Genomic DNA, 24,388 nt, shown 5'->3' on the forward strand with positions numbered 1-24,388 from the left:
TTACTTTCCCTTTAAAAACACTACCGCGTGTGGAGTCACGTGAACCCGCTCCGTTACGTTAAGTTATTCCGCCGACGTGTCGAGCATGGAGAGCTTAAACACTGACACAACTGAGCAACAAGAGCAGCTTGTACCAAAGAAAAACGCAGTCTCCGTCATTTGGGCACATTTTGGCTTCAATAAGGATGACATCGAACAAAATGAAGTCAGATGTAGACACTGTAGAAAAACAGTTTCGATGCCCAAAGGTAACACCACCAATTTGTTTCAACACTTGAAGCACAATCACGTTACTGAATATGAACAGTGCATGGCTCAAGATAAACAAAAAGAGACTGACAAGCGCCCAGCAACAAGTGCCTCCGCAAAGCAGATGTCGATAACACAAGCGTTCACAAATGCCACACAGTATGAGAAGAGTTCAAGAAGATGGAAAGAAATAACTGACGCTATTTGTTATTACATCGCAAAGGATATGACTCCCTTGGCTACAGTGGAGCGAAGCGGGTTTAAACACCTCGTTAAAACTCTCGACAGAAGATACACTGTGCCATCGCGATCACATTTTTCTAAAACTGCGCTGCCAGACATGTACAAGACATGTTGTAAAAATGTAGCTGCTGAACTGAAAAATGTTCAAAACTTTGCAGCCACATGTGATCTCTGGTCAAGTAGGACGATGGACCCATTCTTGAGCCTTACTTTGCACTACATTGACGACGATTGAAAGCTGCGCCAGAGATGCCTTGAGACGGCATATTTTCCAGCCAATCACACGGCAGATATGATTGCGCAAGGTCTGAAAGATATGCTTTCTGAATGGGACCTCGCGGAAGAAAAACTTTCAGCCATTACGACAGACAACGGTGCTAATGTTGTCAAAGCTGCTGCGCTTAATGGATGGTTACGGCAGCAGTGTTTTGGACACCGCCTACACCTTGCAATTGGTAAGTACACGTCAGCTTAATTAAATATAATAGCATAAAAGCAAAAGAGGTCATTAGGAAGCTTTTTTAAAGTGAGTGAGGCAACACCTTCAGCAAGTTCAGCTACACCCACTCTGTCACTTCAGCAATCGCTAGAAGCAGAGATGAGCAGCTATTTGGTGTCCCCCAATTTCCCCCTGGGATTAATAAAGTATCCTATCTATCTATCTATCTATCTATCTATCTATCTATCTATCTATCTATCTATCTATCTATCTATCTATCTATCTATCTATCTATCTATCTATCTATCTATCTATCTATCTATCTATCTATCTATCTATCTATCTATCTATCTATCTATCTATCTATCTATCTATCTATCTATCTATCTATCTATCTATCTATCTATCTATCTATCTATCTATCTATCTATCTCTCTATCTCTCTATCTCTCTATCTATCTCTCTATCTCTCTATCTCTCTATCTATCTATCTATCTATCTATCTATCTATCTATCTATCTATCTATCTACCTCTCTATCTATCTATCTACCTCTACCTATCTATCTATCTATCTACCTCTACCTATCTATCTATCTATCTACCTCTACCTATCTATCTATCTATCTACCTCTACCTATCTACCTACACTTTCCCACTCTAAGTAAGGTGGCAAAAAAGTATCTCTGCGTACCAGCTACTAGCTCCCCATCACAGCGGGTTTTCAGTTCGGGCGGAAACATTGTTACATGCCTCAGGTCCTGCCTGAAACCTGAAAAGGTTAACATGCTCGTGTTTCTTAGTAAGAACTTACAGTAAATTCATGTTCATATAGTGACATGACAAGATCGCTAAGATCACCTCATGCAACAGTGTTTAGAGAGTTCTATTTTCATTACAACATTAAAATATTTGTTTACAGAAGATGCAAGAAATGCACTGTTTAAAATATTATTTACAGGATATATGAGTTATTTTATTTAGAAGAGATACTGCTTATTTTCTACTTTTAATAAGAAAAACATTGAAAATAATTTATTTTGTTTCCAAAAGTGCAAGTTATTTATTTTGACTTTTTTTATAAGAACAAAGTGACTGTTCGTTTTAGGCAATGTGTGCTTTAATTTCAGTTGTTCAACATTGATGTTCAATAAATAATCACAGATAGTGTGTTTCCTTCAATTATTTTAAAATCAAGTAATGCACCCTTCATTCAAAAATCTCTCACTTGTAATATGTGAGCATATTTACTGTACAAAACTTGTCAGTGAACTATGAGGGCAAAAATAAATAAATAAATAAAATAATCGTTCAGTAATCGTAATCGAGTTAAAATGTTCAATTAATCGAGATTTTGATTTTAGCCCAAATCGCCCAGCCCTACTCTTTACCAACATCCACAAAACACTGTAGTTCTTTCCTATCAGTAGCTCCATGATGAAGATTTTGAAAAGCGTGGTTCATGCCTTAAACCTGTTCACAAAGAATGCGCTTACCAATACTGAGTGAAAGGCAAATGATATAAACATGTGTCCATTTTATCATGCAGTTTGGAACTGCTTTGTTTTACTGTGTTTAAACTAATCAATGTCTTTGTATGCGCTTACCAATACTGAGTGAAAGGCAAATGATATAAGCATGTGTCCATTTTATCATGCAGTTTGGAACTGCTTTGTTTTACTGTGTTTAAACTAATCAATGTCTTTGTATGTTCATCATGTAATTTGTAAAGTTGTAATTGTATTTGACCTTATTACAGTGTTCAGAGACTGCACTCATTGAAGGTGAAGAGCCCTTTAAAAAAATAAACTGAAGTATGCTGTTGGCTGTAGTGACAGTGAAAAACAGGAGTAGAACTACAATGCTGTTTTGTTTAAGCCTCCCAAAAGCACAGCCTGAGATTTACAGCTGTTGACTGCATAACTGTCATCTTGGTGTTTTCTTGTACAGCAGGCTGGCTTTTCTAGTACTTGTTGTACTGCAGGTCATGGAGTGAAAAGCCGTAGTAAAATTAGTGAAGGGCATGCAGTATGGTCCATGATATTTAACGGCATTTCTATTACTGCTGCTATTCTATTGTTATCAAGGTGCTTGTACCCTTGGGTGGACAAAAGTCGCACTGGGACTTTGAAGTACAGTAATCCCTCCTCCATCGCGAGGGTTGCGTTCCAGAGCCACCCGCGAAATAAGAAAATCTGCGAAGTAGAAACCATATGTTTATATGGTTATTTTTATATTGTCATGCTTGGGTCACAGATTTGCGCAGAAACACAGGAGGTTGTAGAGAGAAAGGAACGTTATTCAAACACTGCAAACAAACATTTGTCTCTTTTTCAAAAGTTTAAACTGTGCTCCATGACAAGACAGAGATGACAGTTCCGTCTCACAATTAAAAGAATGCAAACATATCTTCCTCTTCAAAGGAGTGCGTATCAGGAGCAGTGACTGTCACAGAGATAGACAGAAAAGCAAACAAATTAATAGGGCAGTTTGACTTAAGTATGCGAAGCACCGCGGCACACAGCTGTTGAAGGCGGCAGCTCACACCCCCTCCGTCAGGAGCAGACAAAGAGAGAGAGAGATAGAGAGAGACAGAGTTTGTTTTTCAAGCACAAATCAATACGTGCCCTTCGAGCTTTTAAGTATGCGAAGCACCGTGCAGCATGTCATTTCAGGAAGCAGCTGCACAAAAGATAGCAACGTGAAGATAATCTTTCAGCATTTTTAGACGAGCGTCCGTATCGTCTAGGTGTGCGAACAGCCCCCCTGCACAATCCCCCTACGTCAGGATCAGAGAAAGTCAGCGCAAGAGAAAGAAAAGTAAGCTGGGTAGCTTCTCAGCCATCTGCCAATAGCGTCCCTTGTATGAAATCAACTGGGCAAACCAACTGAGGAAGCATGTACCAGAAATTTAAAGACCCATTGTCCGCAGAAACCCGCGAAGCAGCGAAAAATCCGCGATATATATTTAAATATGCTTACGTATAAAATCCGCGATGGAGTGAAGCCGCGAAAGGCGAAGCGCGATATAGCGAGGGATTACTGTATTTGCTCTGTAAATTACTTGTGGGTAGAAGTTGAGTTTACTTAATATTACTGAAAGGAAGAGTGCAGGAAAGCTGTGCGAGTAGTAGTCTGCACTATGAGAGCGACATGAGATCAGTGAAGACGCAACATGAACAGAGAGTAGAATGACCAGAGCGATGTGTGAAGTGTCGTGGAATAAAGGATGATGAGTACTGAGTTAAGAGTGAGACTTGATGTGAAGGCCGTAAGTTTTACCCTGAGTTATACTGTGTAAGGGTATAAAACCTTATAAGTCTCTGATTTCAGTTTTATAATATTTCTGCTGGTGCATAGTAATTATTTTAGACCTTCAAACTGATTATCCATGTTGTTAAACAAAGAAAATGCACAGAGGAGCTGAATATAGTGTGTTATCTAATTTCTCTCTTACCAGTCAGACTGTTTGTGAATTACTGTTTAGCCAGCTAAAACATCAGGCATATCAGTAATGTTCAATGTTTCAATTTCAGACCTAAACAAGACACTGTTGAGGGGGAGACCAACAACTGCAGAAACAGTTACAATAACCCTGCCTATTACATCTTGGAAGGTGTACCAAACCAGTCTGCAGCAATGTCTTCAGATATTTCAGCAGCCTCCGCCATTCCACCTTTAAGCAGTAAAGTCTCAGTTGGTTCCACAAAAAGCAAATCCCCTTTAACTGTGGTGACGCAACAACGCAGACAGGGTTCTGGACCACCCTCCAATCTGAAGGGCGAAGGAGCATCACCAGAAGAAGAGGGAACTATTCTGGGTGATGGTGGTACTCTGAATAGGCCTCCTCCTGACTTTCCTCCACCTCCCTTGCCTAAAAGTGTTGTAGAGATTAACGAAAGTCACATGCACAGTTCAAACAAAGATGCCAAGCTAAGAAATATGTACCCTGACCTTTCAGACATGAGAACTGGAGCTTTTCCCAAACCTCTACCTTCACCAGGATTTCTGCCCTCAAGTACTGGTGGGGCAAGTGGTGTCTTTAGCATGGAATCGCCTCCTGCTATGAATATGATGGGACCTTCATTTAAGAGGAGTGGTGGACAACACGGTGCAGATGATCAGTCCTGTTCTGTGCTGCAAATGGCCAAAACACTAAGTGAAGTTGAGTACCAGCCTTCTCGTGACAGAAATCCTCCTTTGCCAGTTAAGAACTTGTCATCCCAGCCACTCAGAGGGCTAGGACTTCAGGATGCCTTTCAGACACGTTCCATTCGAGAATGTATTGAAGAGGGGCTAAATGAGGAGGTAAGAAAACGTTTTTAATGTTTTAATTAAATTAACATTGCTGTACTCCCTGCTGCTGAACATTTTGATACAAAAGATCAATCTTTTAAACTCAATTAGAAAGTGTTATCAGTTATGAGCCATTGATTGGTGCCAAATTATCCCCAAACCCCAGTGTTTAGCACAAGTTGGCACCCATGACTAGATGTACCTTGAAAACTAACATTAACATAAATTTGACTCGAAACTATATGTGGACACCCCTCCAAATTATTGGATTCAATTTTTCATTGCTAACAGGTGCCTAAACCATGCAGGTCTCTATTGACAAACAGTGACAATAGAATGTGTTGTGCTGAAGAGATCAGTGACTTTATATGTGGTATATAGTATACAGCAGTCAACTATAAATGTTGTTGTTGTGAAGTGGGGCAACAACATCTCAGCTACGAAGTGGTAGACCAAACAAAATTTCTGAGGGGGTGGGGTCCCAAGTGCATAGTGTGTGTAAAATTCCCTATCTTCTGCAGCCCTCTAAACTGAGAAGACTCAGAAAAATGATCTCCCACTTGATGGAGTTCAGAATATTCCATAAATATAGATTTCTAATTATCATGCAGCCCTAGATGAATGCATACTAATAAAACCTGCACCACAAAACATTTGATTGGTGTGACACTGGAACATACAGTAGCTTGAGCTCCAATAGGAATGAATGAATGAAAGCAGAATCAAGCTGTCTAAATAAAGAAGTTTGCCTTTAATTAAGTAGAAAAACCCGGCAGTATTGACAGTGCAGCCCACAAGTCACTCCTATGTTGGTCTGAATTGCCTGTTCATCCAAACATTTTCAGAAAATGCAGTTTAATTAGACACACAAGGAAGCTTGTGATCTTGACATGATGATGCCATAAAGAAGCTGATTAATTTGATGCTTGCCTTTGCAGCCATCTTGGCATGGAAGCAGCAGCAGCTCTAGCTTGTCTTTTGAGCTAAGCGTTGGGGATTGGCTTCGACGATTTGGCCTGGAGAGGTACGAAGAGGGATTGCTGCATAATGGATGGGATGACTTGGAATTTCTTAGGTGAGTGTTAAGTACTATACCCATATAATTTTTGGATGTTTTACTGTGAAAATGCAAAATAGTGTGGACTACAAATTGTGCAAGCTGGATTCTCTTGAATTGTTACCATATGTTAGAAGATGGCATCGCCAAACTTGCCGAAAAGGGGCAATGGAACAAAGAAACAAATCTTGTGGCCTCTGTTAATTTTGCCATCTCTTCACACATTATGTGCCTTGTAACACTGGACTCGTTAGTACTCGACTAGGGCTACAGAGCGTAATCTCAAGAACACTGTGTCTCGACACCCCTTAGTCATGGAAGTCACAGGACTGTATCTTCTTCTCTTGTTTTGGTTTTTCTCATGATTTCCTCTTCCAAGCATACATCAAAGCTATTTGTGTTACACTTACAGAGAAACTGTGGCTTTTATTGTTCATTCTAATAAAAGGCTCTTGATTAGCAAAGACCACTGGCCTTTTTTCCCCATTTAATTTTGTTAGAGAACAATTAAATTGTCCTGAGTTTAGATCCAATCCACTTTATGGCCTGTGATTCTCCTCCTCCTCCTTTTCCCTACTACTGTGTTTCCCCAAAAATAAGACTGGGTCTTATATTAATTTTTGCTCCTAAAGATGCACTAGGGCTTATTTTCAGGGGATGTCTTTTATTTATTCATGGACAATAATATACATCTATCCAAATATAGTCATGTCGTCATCTTCTGGAATATCGTCATAACTCTCCACATTCAAACCCTGAATTCCAGCCTGAATTTCTTGCTACTCCAGCTGCTTTTAGGATCCTCCAGGGTCGGTGTGTGTGCTTTGATGGTTGATGAATGGTTCGATGTGGTGAAGCAAAATGGTGACATACAAATGTATTCGTGGTGCTTTTATATTCAACCGACGCATATTCCCGATCGTAATGACACAATATATTTTAAAAGTCTTACATACCGTCTTCTGTGCCGTCTTTTTTTTTTTTTTTTTTGGCAACTTCACCACAGCATCAGAATGTATGGCGGCATATTTGAGCCACAGAGGGAAAAAAAAAGGACATACTTAAAATGTTTATTTTGTGGTTAAAGTGGAAATTTCAGCTTTAAACTCAAAATGTCCACTTTAACCTCATAGTTTACTTTATCATTAAAGCAGACCGTCGTAAATGTCATCTTAAAACCGACCCAGTTGTTATATTGCTGCAAGCTTCTGGGGCTTCCTCCTGACCTGACAGCATCGGCAAGCAGCATTGCCACACAGAACACATTAAATTTATAATATTCCGGCTCTCTGCACATTTAGAATCCTTAGATTTATACTTGATATCACTTTCATGATGGAATGCATTAAAATATGTATGTTACATTTTACAGATAAATCGTTAACTTTGTTTAAATAATGAATACTACTAATAGTTACACATATGGGGATGGCACGGTGGCAGAGCGGTAGCACTGCTGTCTCATAGGGAGTCACGTCGCTGTTGTTCCCTGCCTGGAGTTTGCATGTTTTCCTGATGCGTTTCCACAGTGTGCTCAGTTTTCCATCCAAAGACATGAAGGTTTGGGGATTTGGTGAAGCTGCATTGACGTTAGTGTGTGTGTGTGTGCTTGTGTTCACCTTGCCACGAGCTGATGCCCCGTCCAGAGATTTTGTTTCTGTCTTGCACCATTGCTGCCGGAATGGGCGCATCCCCGAATTAATGGATGTAATCATTAAACATCCTTTTCAGAGATATTGTGGCAAGGTGTCCTCGAAATTTAATGGATGTTTTGGGCACACGTGTCACATCGCGTGAAGTATAAACCCGGCCTTGTGCGCCTTACTTTTCAGCTGGCGATCTTGACTAGGGCTTATTTTTGGGGTAGGACTTGTATTACACAGCAGCCTGAAAATCATGCTCATGCTTATTTTCAGAGTAGGTCTTATTTTTAGGGAAACATGGTAGTTAGTACAGTAGATGTCCCTGACCATTAAATGACAGACACCCATGCAGCACTTACCCTTTGAAAGTATTTTCTGTTGTTGTCCACGCTTGTTTGTTTCGTTAACTAAACTGCATTTGAGTGCCAGCACTTCACTAAAGTACTAAACGCCACTCTTGATGTAGGTGCCCATGTTGATTCTACTCAGTGAAGACAAAGGTTATCAGTGATCATTCGGTCTGTGGGTTCGTCATTTTGAAACACAGCCGCAGTCATTTCAATTCCAAAAAAAGAGCGTTTGTACCACCCTAGGAGATTTATCAATTGGTGAATTTATATATATTTTTACTTTGTGATCAAGACATGAACTTTCCAAAAGAAAGCAGGCAAATAAATGTGTTTCTTCACTTTTGTGAATTTTAGAAAGTGGGGATTTAGGATAAGAAAATAAAAGAAAAATGACAGCAAAGAATTTTAAATGTAATTGAAGATGATTTATTTTGAGGAGCAGAATTGAAACCCTCATTTCCCTGTCAGTTTAATAGCACCAGGAACCAGAATTGAAGTTGACACTTTCCATTACTGTGAACAATGAAGATTTTGCTTCCTGAACACTGTGGTTTATTTTATGAATTTTGGCTTGCAGATTAAAAAAAAGCCACCTTTACATTACCTCATCATGTGCTGTTTTATCACAATTGCCTGTTTTTGCCTAATTTCCACTTATATTGTTCGTATAATAACTACAGCTGAACCCTTTGTGGTGATCTAAGCGTCGTGGCCCTGCGACTGGGAATGCAGATCATTTATACCAAGTGCTGTTGTCTCATTTGTGAACGGGACAGCTGATTATGTTAAAAAGAGTAGGCCGCTTGTCGACACAGCAAAGATATAAAACTCAGACAGATGAAGAACTTTGTGAAAGCGATGAACAAGGAAGGTGAATGAGATAAGACAGATGTTTCCACGAATAACTGGCGCCACGATTAAAGAAGACATTTTTGTTGGCCCACAAATCTGACACCGTGTCAATGAGAAGTGGTTCAAAGATCTGCTAATGGGGCCGCAGGAAATGACAGGGAACTCTTTCAGGGATGTTGTTGAGAATCTTCTTGACAATTCCAGAGCATCAAACCATGTCTAGCTAGTTGACAAGAAGTTTCAAGAATACAAAACCATGAAGTGCCAAATGTCATTTTGTGCATTTGCACTTGGACTGGCTAATGCGGGGCACTCAGTGCTAAACACGGTAAAAGGTGTCATCAGGGCATTGCAATGACAGAAAAGCAATACCTGGACAGGTGGCATCCATCAGTGCTGAGCGATCATAGATGGACAGTGAAGCATCAAATGCTGAATGCAAATGAAAATCAGCAGTAAACATTTTTAGCTCAGTTGAACTGATGCGGTATGTCAGAATCAGTAAATGATTAGACACATTAAATTTATTAAAAGTTAATTTTATGCTTCTCTCAATTCCTATGTGGCACAGTCGAGCTGCTTATCATATCGACCATAAAAGCTTTTCAGGAAACAACACTTTTGGGGAAAAAAATGTTTTGTCCAGTATTCCCAGTCCTAAAGGAGCTGCCACTTGGATGTTGATTACATATGGCATTTGTATGTTTAACCCACCCTGAAGATGTGCAGGAGATGACTGCAGCATCGGTGGTTCCTTTTTGATACTTTTGTCTTGGCTCCTGTTTCTTCCAGCTTAATTATTTTCTTGTATGCTGCATGCCATTATTGATGAAAGTTTTCAAATTGCCTTGGAAGGTTTGGCAATGGTCTTGTCATCTCCATAAGTAGATTGCTTAAAGCCAATCCATAATGACGGCCTTGTTGGAATGCTGCAAGGCCGGCTTGAGTCAAAAGTCCACTATTGATTGGGCTCTGCTGTGTATTCCATCATGTCTAACTGATTCCTTATGGAAACCAAACTTGAAGTGAGGGCGTCTTCATCTCTTGTGTGCTCTTGATATTGATTGCTCTTCATGTTTCACTTGACCTAACCAGGCTGTTGTTTCCTGTCTCCAGTGACATCACAGAAGAGGATCTGGAAGAGGCCGGAGTCCTTGACCCCACTCACAAGAAAATTATTTTGGAGAACCTCAGATTGCAGAAATAGCAGAGCTTGTCTTCTCCAGACTTGTGGTTTGGCAGCTGTTGGACTTCCATGTACTGTTCCTCATATGCTTCAAAGGTTGCACTGTAGCTTTGAAAGCTTAACTTCATGTCTTTCAGGTTTTAATTTCAGTAGCATTCAGAACCAGTATAGCTGGCCTTGTCACGGAATTTGTTTGTAAATATAAGTTTGACAATTAACCCAGTCATTTACATTCCCTTCTGCTGAGCTACGTGTTTAATGTCGAAGTAATTCTGCCCAGGATGTTCTTTTTAACTGTTTTCATCTTACAGCACTTCAGTCTTGTGTGGGTGCCCCACATGACAGACAAGGATACCTTGAGTTCTCTGTGCTGTGCTTGTTTTGCACCAGGGTGAAAAGGATTAATATTTAATCACTCGTTAATCCTGACGTTTTTGTTGCTTTTACTGCCATCTTTAAATGTGGTCCTTCCTCACTGGTAAGGCTTTGTTTTTGTGAATTTCCCATTGGGATTAATAAAGAATCTATCTATCTATCTATCTATCTATCTATCTATCTATCTATCTATCTATCTATCTATCTATCTATCTATCTATCTATCTATCTATCTATCTATCTATCTATCTATCTATCTATCTATCTATCTATCTATCTATCTATCTATCTATCTATCTATCAATCAAAGCACCTGTATCCTACTGCAATATGGAGTCACCATGCATTTCTTTTCTAAAACATCTGACCTAATTTATTGATATTTTTTTTAATTATTATTTTAGTTTGTATTGTTTTGATGTATAATTTTGATGCAGTAATCCAGTGAACTCTCTTGCTTAAACCTCTCCTTGGCACAGCCACACAGCCATTCAGTGCTTAGCATGTTATTTATATTTGTGTCCAGCAGAGGGCAGCAAAATGCCTTTGAATAGTGAACTCATGTGAAGATGGCACCTGTGTGCCCTCGCCATGGAGAACTAGAGAGAGTCGGTCAACTTTACGTGCTGCCATATTTAATATTGGTAGATTTGTTAAATTCCTTAAAGTGCCTTTGTGCTGAATGTGTGTTTTCTATGACTGTATGTGGACGTTCACTAATATTTATATCAGAAGATTCCTTTGTGCCACTAGTTTGTTCTTTATTCAGTTGATGGTGTGATTTCTGAAGTACTTTATTGATTACTATTTGTATTATTGTAATATTCCATGAAAATGTTATGATGCATGTGTCTTTACTGAGCTCTCAGTATATATATTTTTGAGTAACATTCTAGTGATCTGACATATGTATAATGTGCAAATGCATCTGCTCTCCATGGCATAGTGTTGTTCTACTAAATGTGATGCCATGCTGTCTGTCTGTACGTGGGCACTGCTCGTGACGTGGCAGGCCTGCGTGGTAAGCTGCTGTTTGACCGGAGGTCTCGTATTGTTTGTTACGTTCAGGTCTGGAAATTTCATGCACAGGAACTGGAAAGAAAATCGTGGAGATTGTCGTGTGGACATCGGGCGATGTCGGTGTAGGTCATGTGATGACTTATATTAAGGTTGTTTTCTTTTGCCTTTGTGTAATTTAATTGAGTAATCCAAAGTCTAAATTTGTAATTAAACTTTTTCATCTTATTAAACAAAAAACAACTGCCACCTTTCCAATTGCTGAGCCTTCTTGCACTGAAGTGGATTTGCTGCACACCCATTCATTAACTCCAAAAATGTGTCCTGGAAAAAGAAAAGCAAAAGCCACGTTACATGAATATATCGGCACCTTTGTAAGTTTTTGGTTGGTAGTCGTCAGGAAATAAAAGGCAAAAACAAGTTGATGACGTGGAGTTTTATATCGAAATACCTGCCAGCACTTAGGCAACATTCTAAAAATCATCGTTGAAACTTAGTTTCTCCTCGGTTGCATTTTAAAGACTTTAGTAAAATTCAGCAAATGGTTACGTTTATTAATCTCAAAATAATAGGGAAGCAAAACAGCATTATTTGTGTGCCAGCTCTTTGCCCCCTGATTAAGCTGCCCGTCATTATTGAGGCCACCGCTTCAACAATTAGAAGAAGCAGAACACCTGGCATGGCTGAGTGGGCAGCTTTGAGCGCCCGTATGACGATGTGTGTGGGGGGAGCCTGGCTGGTCTGCTCAGACCGTTCTTGTCATGTCAGTGTTCAGATCAGTTTGTTGGCTCATCGCTGTGTACTGCTGAGGTGCAAACTAATTTAGACACAAGCTGGAGTGTCACGTTCATAGTCACAAGATGGGAGGAAGTCCAAAGTGTTGGAATGTGACATCTACAACACTAACCCAAAGGAGCAAAGCCCCTAACAGACCCCCCGGCAGGCCACGACTGTGCAGGAGTGGATTGTGAGGCCTCAGCAGCAGAGACGTCTGAAAAAGTCAAAGCATGACCTTAGAAGGGTAAGTTTGGTATTTTTTGAGGCAAAGTTATTTCATTACAATTATGTACAGCATTATTAAGAGTGTGTTCTACAGTAAAGCGTGTTTTGCTTTTTAATAAGTTTTTAAAATGTCTGTTCCTAGAGCTTACAATACTTAGTGGAATCCCACCACCATATGTGATAGAACATATTTGGTTAGTTTTAGAGGCTTTTCTATCACTGAGTATCAATCCATATCTTTAGATTAAACACGTATTATAAATCAGATTATCTGTGTTGTTTCGAGAGGATAAAAAGCAAAAAGTAAAACATGTTGTTGAGAGATTCAGCCATTTTAACAGGAGGCCTGCTTCAGTGAGAGAATATGGAGCTCACTGACCAGACACTAAGGTGTACATCACTGCTTGAATGGGAGAAATCTGTAATGGCGTGTCCATGTGTACTGCCACCCCCAAGTACTGCATACATCTACATACACATCCGTTCATTTTCCCGGGTGCCTGGAGCCTATCCCAGCAAACATCAGACACAAGGCGCCAGCCCACCGCAGTGCAGACACACAAGTACTAGGGTGCATTAGCAGTGCCAGTTCACTAAAGTTTAGTCAGGCTGAAGTTTCGTAAGTTCAGCACAGATGTTTCAGCATTGGCACACTCCCACCTCACAGCGCCAGCGTCTGCATTTGCAGTTTCCTTCCTTCCGTTATCTCAGGGACGTCTGAAACACTGCAGGCACATTATTCTTACATCGAAGCCGTTGACGTTTCAAAGTGGACGCCTTATTTGTTACGTTTTTAAGGCTTTTTCTGTCACGTGGGTGCTCCATTGTAAGTTGCTAGAACAGAGTGTAAGGTTTATAAAAAAACAATTCAGAGCACAACTTTATGTCGCACATTATGTTCTGTGATTGTGAACTTCAATTTGAAAAATATCGACCTTATACTTTAAATTATTGTAGGATTTTTTTTTTTTAATATGATAAAAAACTAAATGAATGGCCCACTGTGTGCTACTGTCCTTAATCGTGTCACATTCCCTTCTTTCATTATTGATTTTAGAAATGGATGTTTGGCCATTGTGATTTATAGCCCGCTGTAATGTTGCGTCATGAATAACACAAAGAAGGCCAAATTCTAACCAACAAAACACAAAATCTGCCAAATGAACAGAATAAACGCCACCGAGGACATGAGCAGTAAGCTCTTGAACCCTCATCTTCTAGGTTGGATTCTTCATCTGCACTGTCCTTATCACTCATTATATGGTGGTCCGTTTCCTTTTTCTGCTAGCTGAATGTTAGCTTCAGGTGTCCCTTCTCAAGTCTGTAGTGAGGGAACTTGAATCCATCTCCCCCCGCCCCACCTTGTGGAGGTCAAACGTCCTCTAGCATTATTCTGTCTAGAACAGGGATGGGTAATGTTGCTCCTGGAGGGCCACAGTGGCTGCAGGTTTTTGTTCCATCCCAGTTTCTTAATGACAAGTCAGCTATTGCTGGTGAAGCACTTATTGTTCAAGTGACATTTTTCTGCTTCATTTAGGGGTCTCGCTTGTTAAGCTTCCCCACCCTTAATTGCTTATTTCAGTCTTAAAACAGCTACATTCACTGCTTTTAATGGCTCCTTATTAGCAATAAGTCACAAATGACAAAGGAGCCAGCAGTTCTCTGTCTTACTGGTTTCCATTTACTTCTCTTTGGATTCATCAGCCTGTTCAGTTTAATAAAACAGCAAGTGTGTCATCAGCAATAATGGACTTCTCAATAAGAAACTCGGTTGGAGTAAAAACCACTGTGACCCTCCAGGACTGACAATGCCCACCCCTGGTGTAGAGGAACATTACATGTTTGATCCCACATGGCACTGATGCCCACAATACAGGCTGGGCACTTCCCACTGGCACCCCCTGTAAGCCCCTCACGACACACAGGTGTACTGTATGTGTATTTTGCTTTGTGCTGCAGAGCCTCTCATCACCCCCATGTCCTCCTGGCCATTTCTTAACTGCCCAGCGTGGTCAATGTGAGCGCCTCTTCAGACCAGACTGGACTTTGTTTTGCTCGTTCACAAGCCTGGATTTCTCCTTCTTTAGTCCTTTTCTTGCAGATGGGTGGTCAGCTTTAGGACTGATGCACTTTTGGTTATCAGTAACCAGTACTTTTATTTATTTTCATTCTCTTAGCTAACAAACAACACAAATGGAGATAAAGCAAGATTTTTATTCAAGGTGAGTCCAAATGAATAATCAATTGACGACATTCCTGTCACCTCCTTAAACAAAACTTACATATATTCCTTTTTGAAGTTTTCACTGTTGCCACCAGTGAGCTGATGCATTTAGAAATCCACAAAATGCTGAAGGGAGAAGGCTGGTGCTAAGCCACCAGCTGCCAGCGCCGGCCCACCACAAAAATGACAACAGGTGACCCAACGGCCTCGATCAATAATCCATAAAGCACAGAGAGTGGTGACAGCCCTGAGGATGTGCCGCTGAAGTGAGTTATAAAACCGGAATTGACCCTCAACCTCCATGACACACAGACGACCACACAATGACAAATATTTGTGGCATGTCCCACTAGTGCGGAAACATCAACCTTGTGGCCTCAGTACCCCATTTGGCATGCCAGTTCTGTGCAGCAGACTTAAAGTGCCCACCGCTACAACATGAAGGTGGCACATTCTCCCTGTGCCACTGGATGTCTTTCCAGGGTTTCCTGTTTTCTTTATAAAAGAAGGTAATGTGTGGAAAGACGCAGCTTGTAATATCTACAAAGTGAGACCACTGACCCGGCCTCAAACACGCACACTTGGCCATGTTAAGTGCCCTATAGAGGACTTTGAAATGTGGACTTCTGCTTCCAAAGCTGACTGGGACAGTTATGCTAGGAAGGCATTTTGCACTCCAGATACTAAAACAAGACAGACTGCCTGGTCTGAGAGGCCACTGGCCATACTCGTGCATTAGCCAATTAGAGCTCTTCATAGCAACCAGCCAGCCAATGAGATTTACTGTAAGCAGCGTAACGGCCTGGGGGCCAAGGCTGGAGTTCACCCAGTGATGAGGGGGCTGTCACTCATGCATGCACTTTGAAGTTGTCCCTGTGCCACTCGTCCGAGCAGCGATAGGACAAATTTGAAAGCACGACTGGCCAAGTTTGATGCTGCTGTCATGGACTTCCCTCAGAATCGAGGAGATGATTATTATGAAAGTGAGAGAGAAGCTCCTGTTCATGCCCTTTTATAATGTGGGGTGGCCACCATTCAGGACTTGACAAGATTTGGGTGCAAGACGTCATAAACATGAAGGAAGACAAAGGACCCAAGAGGAAAATAGTGGTGACCAGCAAGAGCAGGTAGAAATGTGAGCAAACATGACAGCAATTTAAGCAAGAAAGTTCTGGCACAGTCATAAGCTCGCCTCTACACGCCATCATGCCAAGGGTGAGTCAAGCGTCAGAGAAATCCATGGAGTTTTATGTAGTTGGGCAGTAGTTACTGTTCACTTCCAGACTGGCAGACAATTTGGAAAAGTTGCCAGAAAAAAAATATGAAAGCAAACCAAAGATCTGAACATTTGGGTTTTGGATAAACTGCACTGACACTGATATTGGAACCAAATGTTCTGGTCAAATAAGACCACCAGTAGGAAGGTCAGAGTAAAGGACCTCACTTTGCCCCCACTGTAGACTCTGGAATTTTAATGTCACTGGGGTAGTTTGAGAAAAGGACATCATGTCATCAATGGTACCGAAGACATTTTACCAACAGACACAGCTGACCTTGGACTGTGGGCAGATCTTCAGCGAGACGGTGACCCTCAGGACACCTTCACCTCCACGAAGAATGGCCTAACTAACCATCTCAAGTTCGAATGCAGCGACCACAAGTCGGCGGACTCCTGTGTCAAGAACTGGTCCAGGATTAAATGACAAGAAGGCACACATTTAATGGTCGCGGTCTTTAATATTTTATTATAACAGATATCATCACACATTAGAAAAAATATACAGTGTTTGAGCAAATACATTTCTTTTCTTACATCTGGGTAGAATATAAAGTCTTCCATCCTGGGATTTCTGCGGTTCCGTTCCTCGCCACTGCTTAGTTAAGCTGACCATTCAGATCAGACGTGTATCAGTCCTGTTGGTGCTTTTCAACTATTTTGGCCATACTTTTTGATCAAATCAATTTTGTTTATTCTCTGAGAAAACTTCACAATAATTTAAAAAAAAAAAAAGGGTAGCAGAAGAATGTGTCGCCACAGAACAGCCCCCCATGATGCACAAAGGAAAGCCAAGCTGTCCGGGTACCGTTGTGACGGGAGGAGAGCATGACTGCTTACCACAGCCAATGGCTTGAATCTGCAATCTGGAGGCCGCTGCCAGATGCCTTGGCGTCAGTGGTGGACCCCCGAGGGCCGGGTGAAGGTGGAAGCCCAGCAGCAAATCCACCTATGATGCCACTGAGTGGTCTCCTCTTTGGAATGTTTTGTTATTACTCAAAGGAATGCTATTCGACCTAATCTGTATATCATATTTACAAATAATAAATTACAATATTTTAATACTAACTTTAAAAAAGCAATGTAAATAAAGGTCAAAAAGAATTTAATAAATTACTTATTCTCACTTTGTGACTTTTTTTTTCTTTTTTGTTTTTGGTCACAAATAATTTCCATGATAAACAACACCGAGCAGAGCACCCTGCCCCAGTGCCCCCTACAAAGCCGCGGTGTGCTGCCCTTTACAGTACTTTGGAAATGGAAACGCTCCCCTGACTGACTCCACGCTCCCGGGACGCTTGCAGGTTTCAAAGGACCTCCTGCTTGTACCCGCCACCCCCTTTGTTTCAAACTCGACTCGCATCGCTCAAGTAAACCGGTGTGAGTTCATGTGCTTCAGTCTTCCAAAGCAGCCTGGTGGGCTTGTGCGTGGGGATCTGCCTCACCCACTCTGTTAAATGGGAATCTGAACAAAGAAAAAACGCTTCACATCGAATCCCGTTTACATCTTAAAATATGAATACTGTCATGGCAATAATGTGAGGCTGACAGCGTGAGGCTTTCCTCCTTGTCAGTTCGGTGACCTCCTCCTGCTCTTCATCTGCAGGTGTGTGCCCATCTAAAACAAATTAGTCTTCAGGGAGTTTGGCTTCCGGTGAAATGTGGAGAGGACCCCAGCGAAGGGCCCAGCCATACTGTCTGCAGGCTGCCACGCCTTCAGGAGCTCTGATCCGGGCACAGCACTGGCGTTCACACCACTGCCAGGGGTGCCTATGCTAGGCCAGGCGGGGGCCTTGAGGGCCTGAGACAGTCCCGAGGTCGCAGTCCCATAGGCAGCTCCTGCAGCGGGTACAGACACTGGACTGGGGCTCAGGCTGCTCCCAGGGCTGCCTATGTTTCCTGAACCGGGGAGGGAAGCCGTGCTGTCGGGTGTCGGGCTGCAGGTGGACTCCTTTGACTCGTCATCCTCTGAGGAGGACCTTGCATCTCCCTTTTTGGAGCTGGAGTTTGTGTTGCTGCCACTGCTTCCATTGCTGCTGCCTTTAGAGTTGGCCGCTCGCTCCTGCTTACGGAACTTGGCACGTCTGTTTTGGAACCACACCTAGGAAAAAACGTTATGAAGATGAGCCAGAGATCTTCATTGTGGTGCGCGAGCAAATGTCGTTTGAAATGAAAGAAAAGGAAAGGAAGGGATGCAAAGAACAAATATGGGAGGAGGGACAGAAGTGCGTCTTTGTGGTTAAGACTGCAGTGGTGCTGGATCAGCCCTGAGCACCGCAGAAGGAGAACTCGGGAGATCAGCGCAAACAAGTAACGGCTGTGGAAGAGGAGCAGGATTATAGCATAGATGCTTGGGGTTTCGTTTCATCCAACAGACACACGGTTTTACAAAGCAGAGATTTAAAAAAAGAATCTTTGGTTAGTCCAAATGAAAATGTGCAGACTTCAATCTGAGTGGGACAAAAAAAACATCACAACCTGACAAACTGGAGTCATCTTCAACACTAAAACAAATTGGAACGAGACGAGACGTGATTTTCTCACAGAGACACTTGCACGTCCTGCGAGACGAGTCTTTGCGCCAGGAGATTTAACCACACCTGGGGCCGGAAATGAAAGATAAAGTAGAACGTCACATGCAGAGCAGGTTAGAGATAATGGAAGTATGAAAATCAAAAGTCTCAAAAAAAGGATAGCAGGCCTAAAGATCTCATTATTCACAAACAGAAATTATTACTCAGTGAAATAACGGAACAGCGAAAAGAGATCGACTATATTGTTTGGATTTAAACTTTAAGTCGGAGACTTGTAGATTGTCTAATTTGTGTTGCCATCAGGGAAAACAAAGTAGTGTTTCTTCCCAAAGAAGAGGCGTATCCGCGAGAATTAAAGGTTTTGTTGTTTGGTGAAACTGAAATCCCCCGAGACAAGAGCTCATGCAAAGGGATTTGGAAAAGTCCTGCCCACATAACCAAGCACACGGTTCAATCATTTCTCATTTGTGTGAATGCTTTTGTGAGACACATTTCTTGTAGAGAGAAAGAAACGACATTCACTCACGGGCAGTTATACGTTGTGTTGTCACGATGTAATTTCAAACACAGGATCAAAATTCAACGTGATATTGACAAAAAGGTAAAAGTGAGAAGAGATTGAATATATGGACATGGGTGACATGACAGAAGTATGTAGATATTGTTTGGATAAGTCAGAGACTTGTAGATCGTCTAATTTGTGTTACCATCAGGGTAAAGTAGTGTTTCCCAATGAAGAGGCCTATCCATGAGAATTAAGAGTTGTTGTTTGGTGAAAGCAAAATCCACATACGTGAGCGACAGAGATGCAAATTTGCAGGCACGAAGTGCAGGCGGGTGGGGTGGGGGTTGGAAAGCGAAGCAAGTAGAGGTGAAGCCCCCTAGTCTTAAAAATAAGTGAGTTGTGGATGGCAAGGTGGCTCTGTGGGTAGTCCTGTGTTTGTAGGTCAGCCATTCACATGTTCACCCTGTGTCTCTAGGGAGGCTCCAGTTACACATCCCCAGGACATTCACTTGGGTTGACCTTGTAAATCGGTGTACCTATTTGTGTGAGGGAGCGCTGCACCCAGTGCCACTCAGAACTACATCAAGCAAATCCATGACGGGGTGACTGGATGGTTTTGGAGACATTAAACACTTTAATGAATGGGAGTGGACTGGCGCCCCGAGTGATGTTACTGTCGTCAAACTTGAGTGCGATATGTGGGATGATTGCCTCACAAGAGCTACACCGCAGGTCATAGGTGAGGTGCCAGGGAGTTACGTGAAGCTTGTATTCAGAATGATCCCCCTGACCTTGAATTGGAATTTGGGGTTTTAACAATGCATGGATAAACAAACGTGTGGCTATATATTGTAGCTGTATGGATATTGTGGTCAAAGTGTGTGTCTCACCTGCACTCGTGCTTCGGTAAGGTCGATCTTGAGTGCCAGCTCCTCCCGAGTGTAAATGTCCGGGTAGTGCGTCTCGGCAAACACTCGCTCAAGCTCCTTCAGCTGAGAGCTAGTGAAGGTGGTGCGAATCCGCCGCTGTTTCCTCTTCTCATTGAGTCCAGAGGGGTCAGAAAAGAACTTGTAAGGAACTGAATGGGAAGAAAAGACAAAAACGGTTGGTTAGAAATAGAGTGAGCCATCCATACTGCAGTGCCGTCCTAACTTGTATCTATAGGGCACTCATTCGGAGACCACTGACATATAGCCCACTTGTTTAGCTTGGACATAACAAACCCTGTGGGCACCCTGACCTAAAATCACCCACTTTACATCCAGAAATCGGTCAAATGTTTGGCCTCCCTATGGCCTCAAAGTGTGTAGGCAATTCCTGTGATGCCATTAAGTCTTAAAAGTAGCCAACCTCATCTTTTAAGTAACCCAGGACTTTTGTTTTTTTTTTTAATTTTTATAACACTTTAAGTGTGCCCCTCTTGAGCACTGGGTTAAAATGACAGGCAGAGAAGCGGGAAAACCCGAGCCTTAGCACAAGTGACCCATCGAGGTCAAAGCCCACTGGGTTGTTTTAATTGTCAGCTGCAAGAGAGAACTGGACTGGCTGAAAGAACACAGAAATATGGAAGTGGTGCAGCTTTTAATCTGACCCTAATAAAATGAACTGTACTTATATAAATACAAAACATTCATTCGAAACTCACAGAACAGAAATGTTTCACATAACCAGCATGCAGCCTACCAGTAAGGGTGACCTAAAATACCCTGAAAATTAAAAACCCATTTGACACTTCACAGTTGGTTAACTGAACTCCTCCAGTATAAGCAACTGGTCTGATCCCACTGCTGAATCCAAACACACTGAAAACTACATTGAGCTCACTGCAGTCTCACTCTAGGTTGCCGTTTCACCAGTCACTGCCAGTAGTTTAGGTTATTCATTTGCAGATATTCCACTTTCTTTGCACATCTGGATCGTAATGCCACTGCACCCGCTACACTGGCTCTGTAGTAGTGCTGTGCCACCGGCTTGGGTTCAGCACCTGCTCGATCCAAACTTTTCCTCCTGAAACTGGCTGGATAGGCTTGCATAGCCAACATTAAAACGGAAGGACATGCAGCGGACTTCCACGAGCAGCTCTGAGCAAGGCACCTCACACGGAAACGTCCATCTGACGAACAAGGAGGCTTCTTATTTTGTTTTTTGTTTTCAAGAACGTTATTTTTGAGATAATGTATTTGCATGTGTATGTTATGGTTATATACTCGTCACTACAGCTTGGGTATTCATTCAGCCACGTCACCCATGTTCTAAACCCGCGTTATTCAGTTGAGTATACGGGGCCGCGGATAGCCAGAGCCCACGCATGCGCAACGTCCAAAAAAAAAGTAGCTGGGTAATTACCTTAAAACTTTAATTGCGTTTTTATTAAGTGTCCGACATCCCTTCATTTATTTACTGCAGTTTATTCGTTGCTTCCATGATAATTTCGTTCTTATGCCCTGTGATAGACTGGCATCACACCAACTCAAATGAGCAATCTGCCTTCTGCGGACTCGCAGGCTCCTCGAACCGATTGAGCGGCACTGCGCTTATTTTTTAACGGCGGATCTGTCCTTCAAGCAAAATTTGACACTCTTTAAGAACATTCCAGTTTTCTTCATAATAAAAAGGAATAATCACAGTTCAAGACCGACCGTTCCGCCGCCCGATTATTCGAACGGCTTTAACTCTCGAATAAATAATAATAATAATTAATGAATACATTTATATTTACATAGCCTCTTTAGTGAAATTCGATTTCCGTTATTCACACAGCCCACTGGCCTCAGTTATAGTAGCTTGGACAACATTGCGTGTTGTTCAGATCTGTGTCGGCATGTGTACATTTAAACAATTTAAACACTTAATTTGTCAAAAAAATCTCTTTATAAATATGTGGTTTATATTTCGTTTTGGATTGCAAGCCTCTGCAAAGAAAAACATAAAACGTAGTAATAGCCTTTTTAAGTATAACATCTTTGAGTACTGAGAAAAGCGCTATATAAATGTAATGAATTATTATTATTATTATCTAAAACACTCACACAGTAATTTTGGCGTAAATTCGTTTTGACTATGAAAGGGCAGGTAATATTATTCAGGGTATATTTATTTTCTTTCATTTTTGCTGTCAGATTCCTTCTTTGCGGTTTGAGACCCGTGCTCTTCCTTTGCCCCGTTTCGCCGTCACTTACCTTCATTTCACTGCTTATCTCCCAAATCGTGTATTTTCAGTTTCGTAACTTTTTGATCGGAATGTCTAAAAGTGAAACATTGAAGGTGAAAGCGGGTGTTGACTAAACAGCAAGCCATAAAGCATCGAGAGATGAGCGCTCCGAATTGCGAATATAGGCATGTTTTGATGTCATTAGCGTTATATTTTTTCTTTCTTTCAACTTTTTTCGTTGTCGGACGCCAGTTCAAATATCGAATGTCGCATATCCTTATAACGAAAAAGCGAATAAATTAAAGACGAGCACAATACACGACGTTCCTTGTGGTTGTTTGCACACACGTAGCGGCTCTCCGGCTCAGAGTGCAGGGCGGCAGTGCCAATTGTGAGATATTTATTATTAATGCCTTTCAATCGGAAACATTGACGCTCTGATGCGCTTTCCCCTCACCTGTGCGTGCCTACCCACTCTATGGTGGTCTTACCTGTGGAGTATGGAGTGGGCTGGTGGTCCCTGAGGGCGCCAAGTGTGCAACTTGCTGTGCTCAGAGGTGGGCATCCTGGGTTGGCACCAAAACTGCTCCGGATTGGATTATACTGGAAAGTGTTCGCTTGACTGCACGAGCTGAAATCCGCGTAGGCCGACGCTTCCATCGCTGCCATGCAGGAGTCGTAGGTGTTCAGGTAAGAGTAATCCATCTTGTACATGAGAGCCAACACTTGAGCCTTTCGCTGTTCTCTTGTCCTTGCGCTGCTTTCGGACCCCTGACTTGACTTCCTAGACTTGGACTGTTTCAAAGCAAACGATGAAAACACGGACGAGATGTAGTTGAGATGGCTGCCTGAGCCGACTGCGGGGGCAGGTGCGGGTCCTTCTCACACAACCTGTGCTCCTCTTGGCTTCACGGAGTGTCTCTTGCCTGGCTGCGCAGTGTGCTCGTCAGTGCTGCTCCCGCCCGCACACACGCACTCCTCCCTCTCTCCTCTCTCTCTCGTCCCGACGCTCTGTGCTGCCGCTTGCGCTCCTTCCACCTTACTGAGTGCAATGGTCCTCGCGGACTTCGAGGGCTGTTTATAATAAACTTGGAAGTCGTGGAGACAATCGCGAGGCGGTGGTCTCTTTGCATGACAATATCTCCTCAGTCTATTGGGGGGCACTGCCAGAGGACCCCTCCCTCCAGTCCTTATGCATCACTAAGTCTGATTAACCCTTTCGTATTGGCCTTCCTCTGGTTGGACTCCTGTAAGCAAATCACTTCGCAATCTGATTTGCTTCAAGCGCGCAGCTGACAAAAATCTATCAAAATTAGTCCATCTGTATCTATGTTATAGAGCTTTTTATCAATCGATATTATATTTGCCGTCCATATGTATCTCTCTGTTCCCGTCTATACGGCCTGTCTGTATCTGTCACAGTGCCTTATTAATTCATACAGGGTCTTTCACGTGTATTTTGGGGTATGTATTACTAGTGTAGTGCTTTTCAAAATTAAACGCAATGGAATCGCACGGACATTTCCGTTATTTTCGTCGCCCGCCTCCTTTTGGACGCCTGACTTCGTTACGGTTTTACATTAAGGGGCTCGATTGTGTCAGACACGTCATCTATAGCAAAACGCGGGGTCGGGCGGACATGGAATTATTCGCAATTTGTCTTCATAACACAATAAAAAATAACAGTTGACTCCGTTTTTTTTTTTTAACTCTACAGTCTGCGCTAACGAAGTTAAATGCTTGTGGCGATAAGAATGTTAACTTTATCTGAGAAATGAACTGGGGAATTGTAGCATATTTGCCACTGCCTATAGATTGCCAGTTAACAGAACTTAATAACATTTTACTTTCCAAAATTAAGTGACTGACACTCTTGTTGCATTCCGGTGCCACAGTGAAATGATTTTTTTTTTCGCAAAACGATGACTCTTAACGTCGCACGGGCTCGGACTGTTGCTTTATTTTATTATCAAAGTAACATCACTAATATC

The 24,388-nt window shown here is 42.1% G+C and overlaps 2 protein-coding genes across 3 annotated transcripts in view; one reads left to right on the forward strand and one right to left on the reverse strand.

The window, feature by feature from the left end:
* inppl1a (inositol polyphosphate phosphatase-like 1a) overlaps positions 1-11,949 on the forward strand; it is a 180,404-nt gene extending 168,455 nt beyond the window's left edge. For both annotated transcript variants that reach the window (XM_051926536.1, XM_051926535.1), the window contains 3 exons: positions 4,466-5,237; positions 6,164-6,300; positions 10,244-11,949. In XM_051926536.1, the coding sequence (XP_051782496.1) occupies positions 4,466-5,237; positions 6,164-6,300; positions 10,244-10,334 (1,000 nt within the window). In that variant the 3' untranslated portion in view covers positions 10,335-11,949. The remainder of the gene's footprint in view (positions 1-4,465; positions 5,238-6,163; positions 6,301-10,243) is intronic.
* A 5,404-nt stretch (positions 11,950-17,353) lies between these two features.
* Positions 17,354-23,784, reverse strand: phox2a (paired like homeobox 2A). Its single transcript, XM_028801244.2, has 3 exons — positions 22,889-23,784; positions 20,137-20,324; positions 17,354-18,308 (listed from the first exon to the last, which is right to left on the reverse strand). The coding sequence occupies exons 1-3, from the start codon at positions 23,109-23,111 to the stop codon at positions 17,826-17,828; spliced, it is 894 nt and encodes a 297-aa protein (XP_028657077.1). The 5' UTR covers positions 23,112-23,784; the 3' UTR covers positions 17,354-17,825.
* Positions 23,785-24,388: the final 604 nt, after the last annotated feature.

The sequence above is a fragment of the Erpetoichthys calabaricus genome, chromosome 4, assembly GCF_900747795.2.
Source record: "Erpetoichthys calabaricus chromosome 4, fErpCal1.3, whole genome shotgun sequence".
NCBI lineage: Eukaryota > Metazoa > Chordata > Cladistia > Polypteriformes > Polypteridae > Erpetoichthys > Erpetoichthys calabaricus.

What these genes read in the sequence shown, in the direction of transcription:
- phox2a (XM_028801244.2), bottom strand. Translation starts at nt 23,111, where the DNA reads ATGTACAAGATGGATTACTCTTACCTGAACACCTACGACTCCTGCATG. An exon ending in GCCCACTCCATACTCCACAG is followed by an intron (nt 20,325 to 22,888) that starts GTAAGACCACCA and finishes CTTCCCATTCAG; the next exon opens with TTCCTTACAAGTTCTTTTCT. An exon ending in TTACCGAAGCACGAGTGCAG is followed by an intron (nt 18,309 to 20,136) that starts GTGAGACACACA and finishes GTTTTTTCCTAG; the next exon opens with GTGTGGTTCCAAAACAGACG.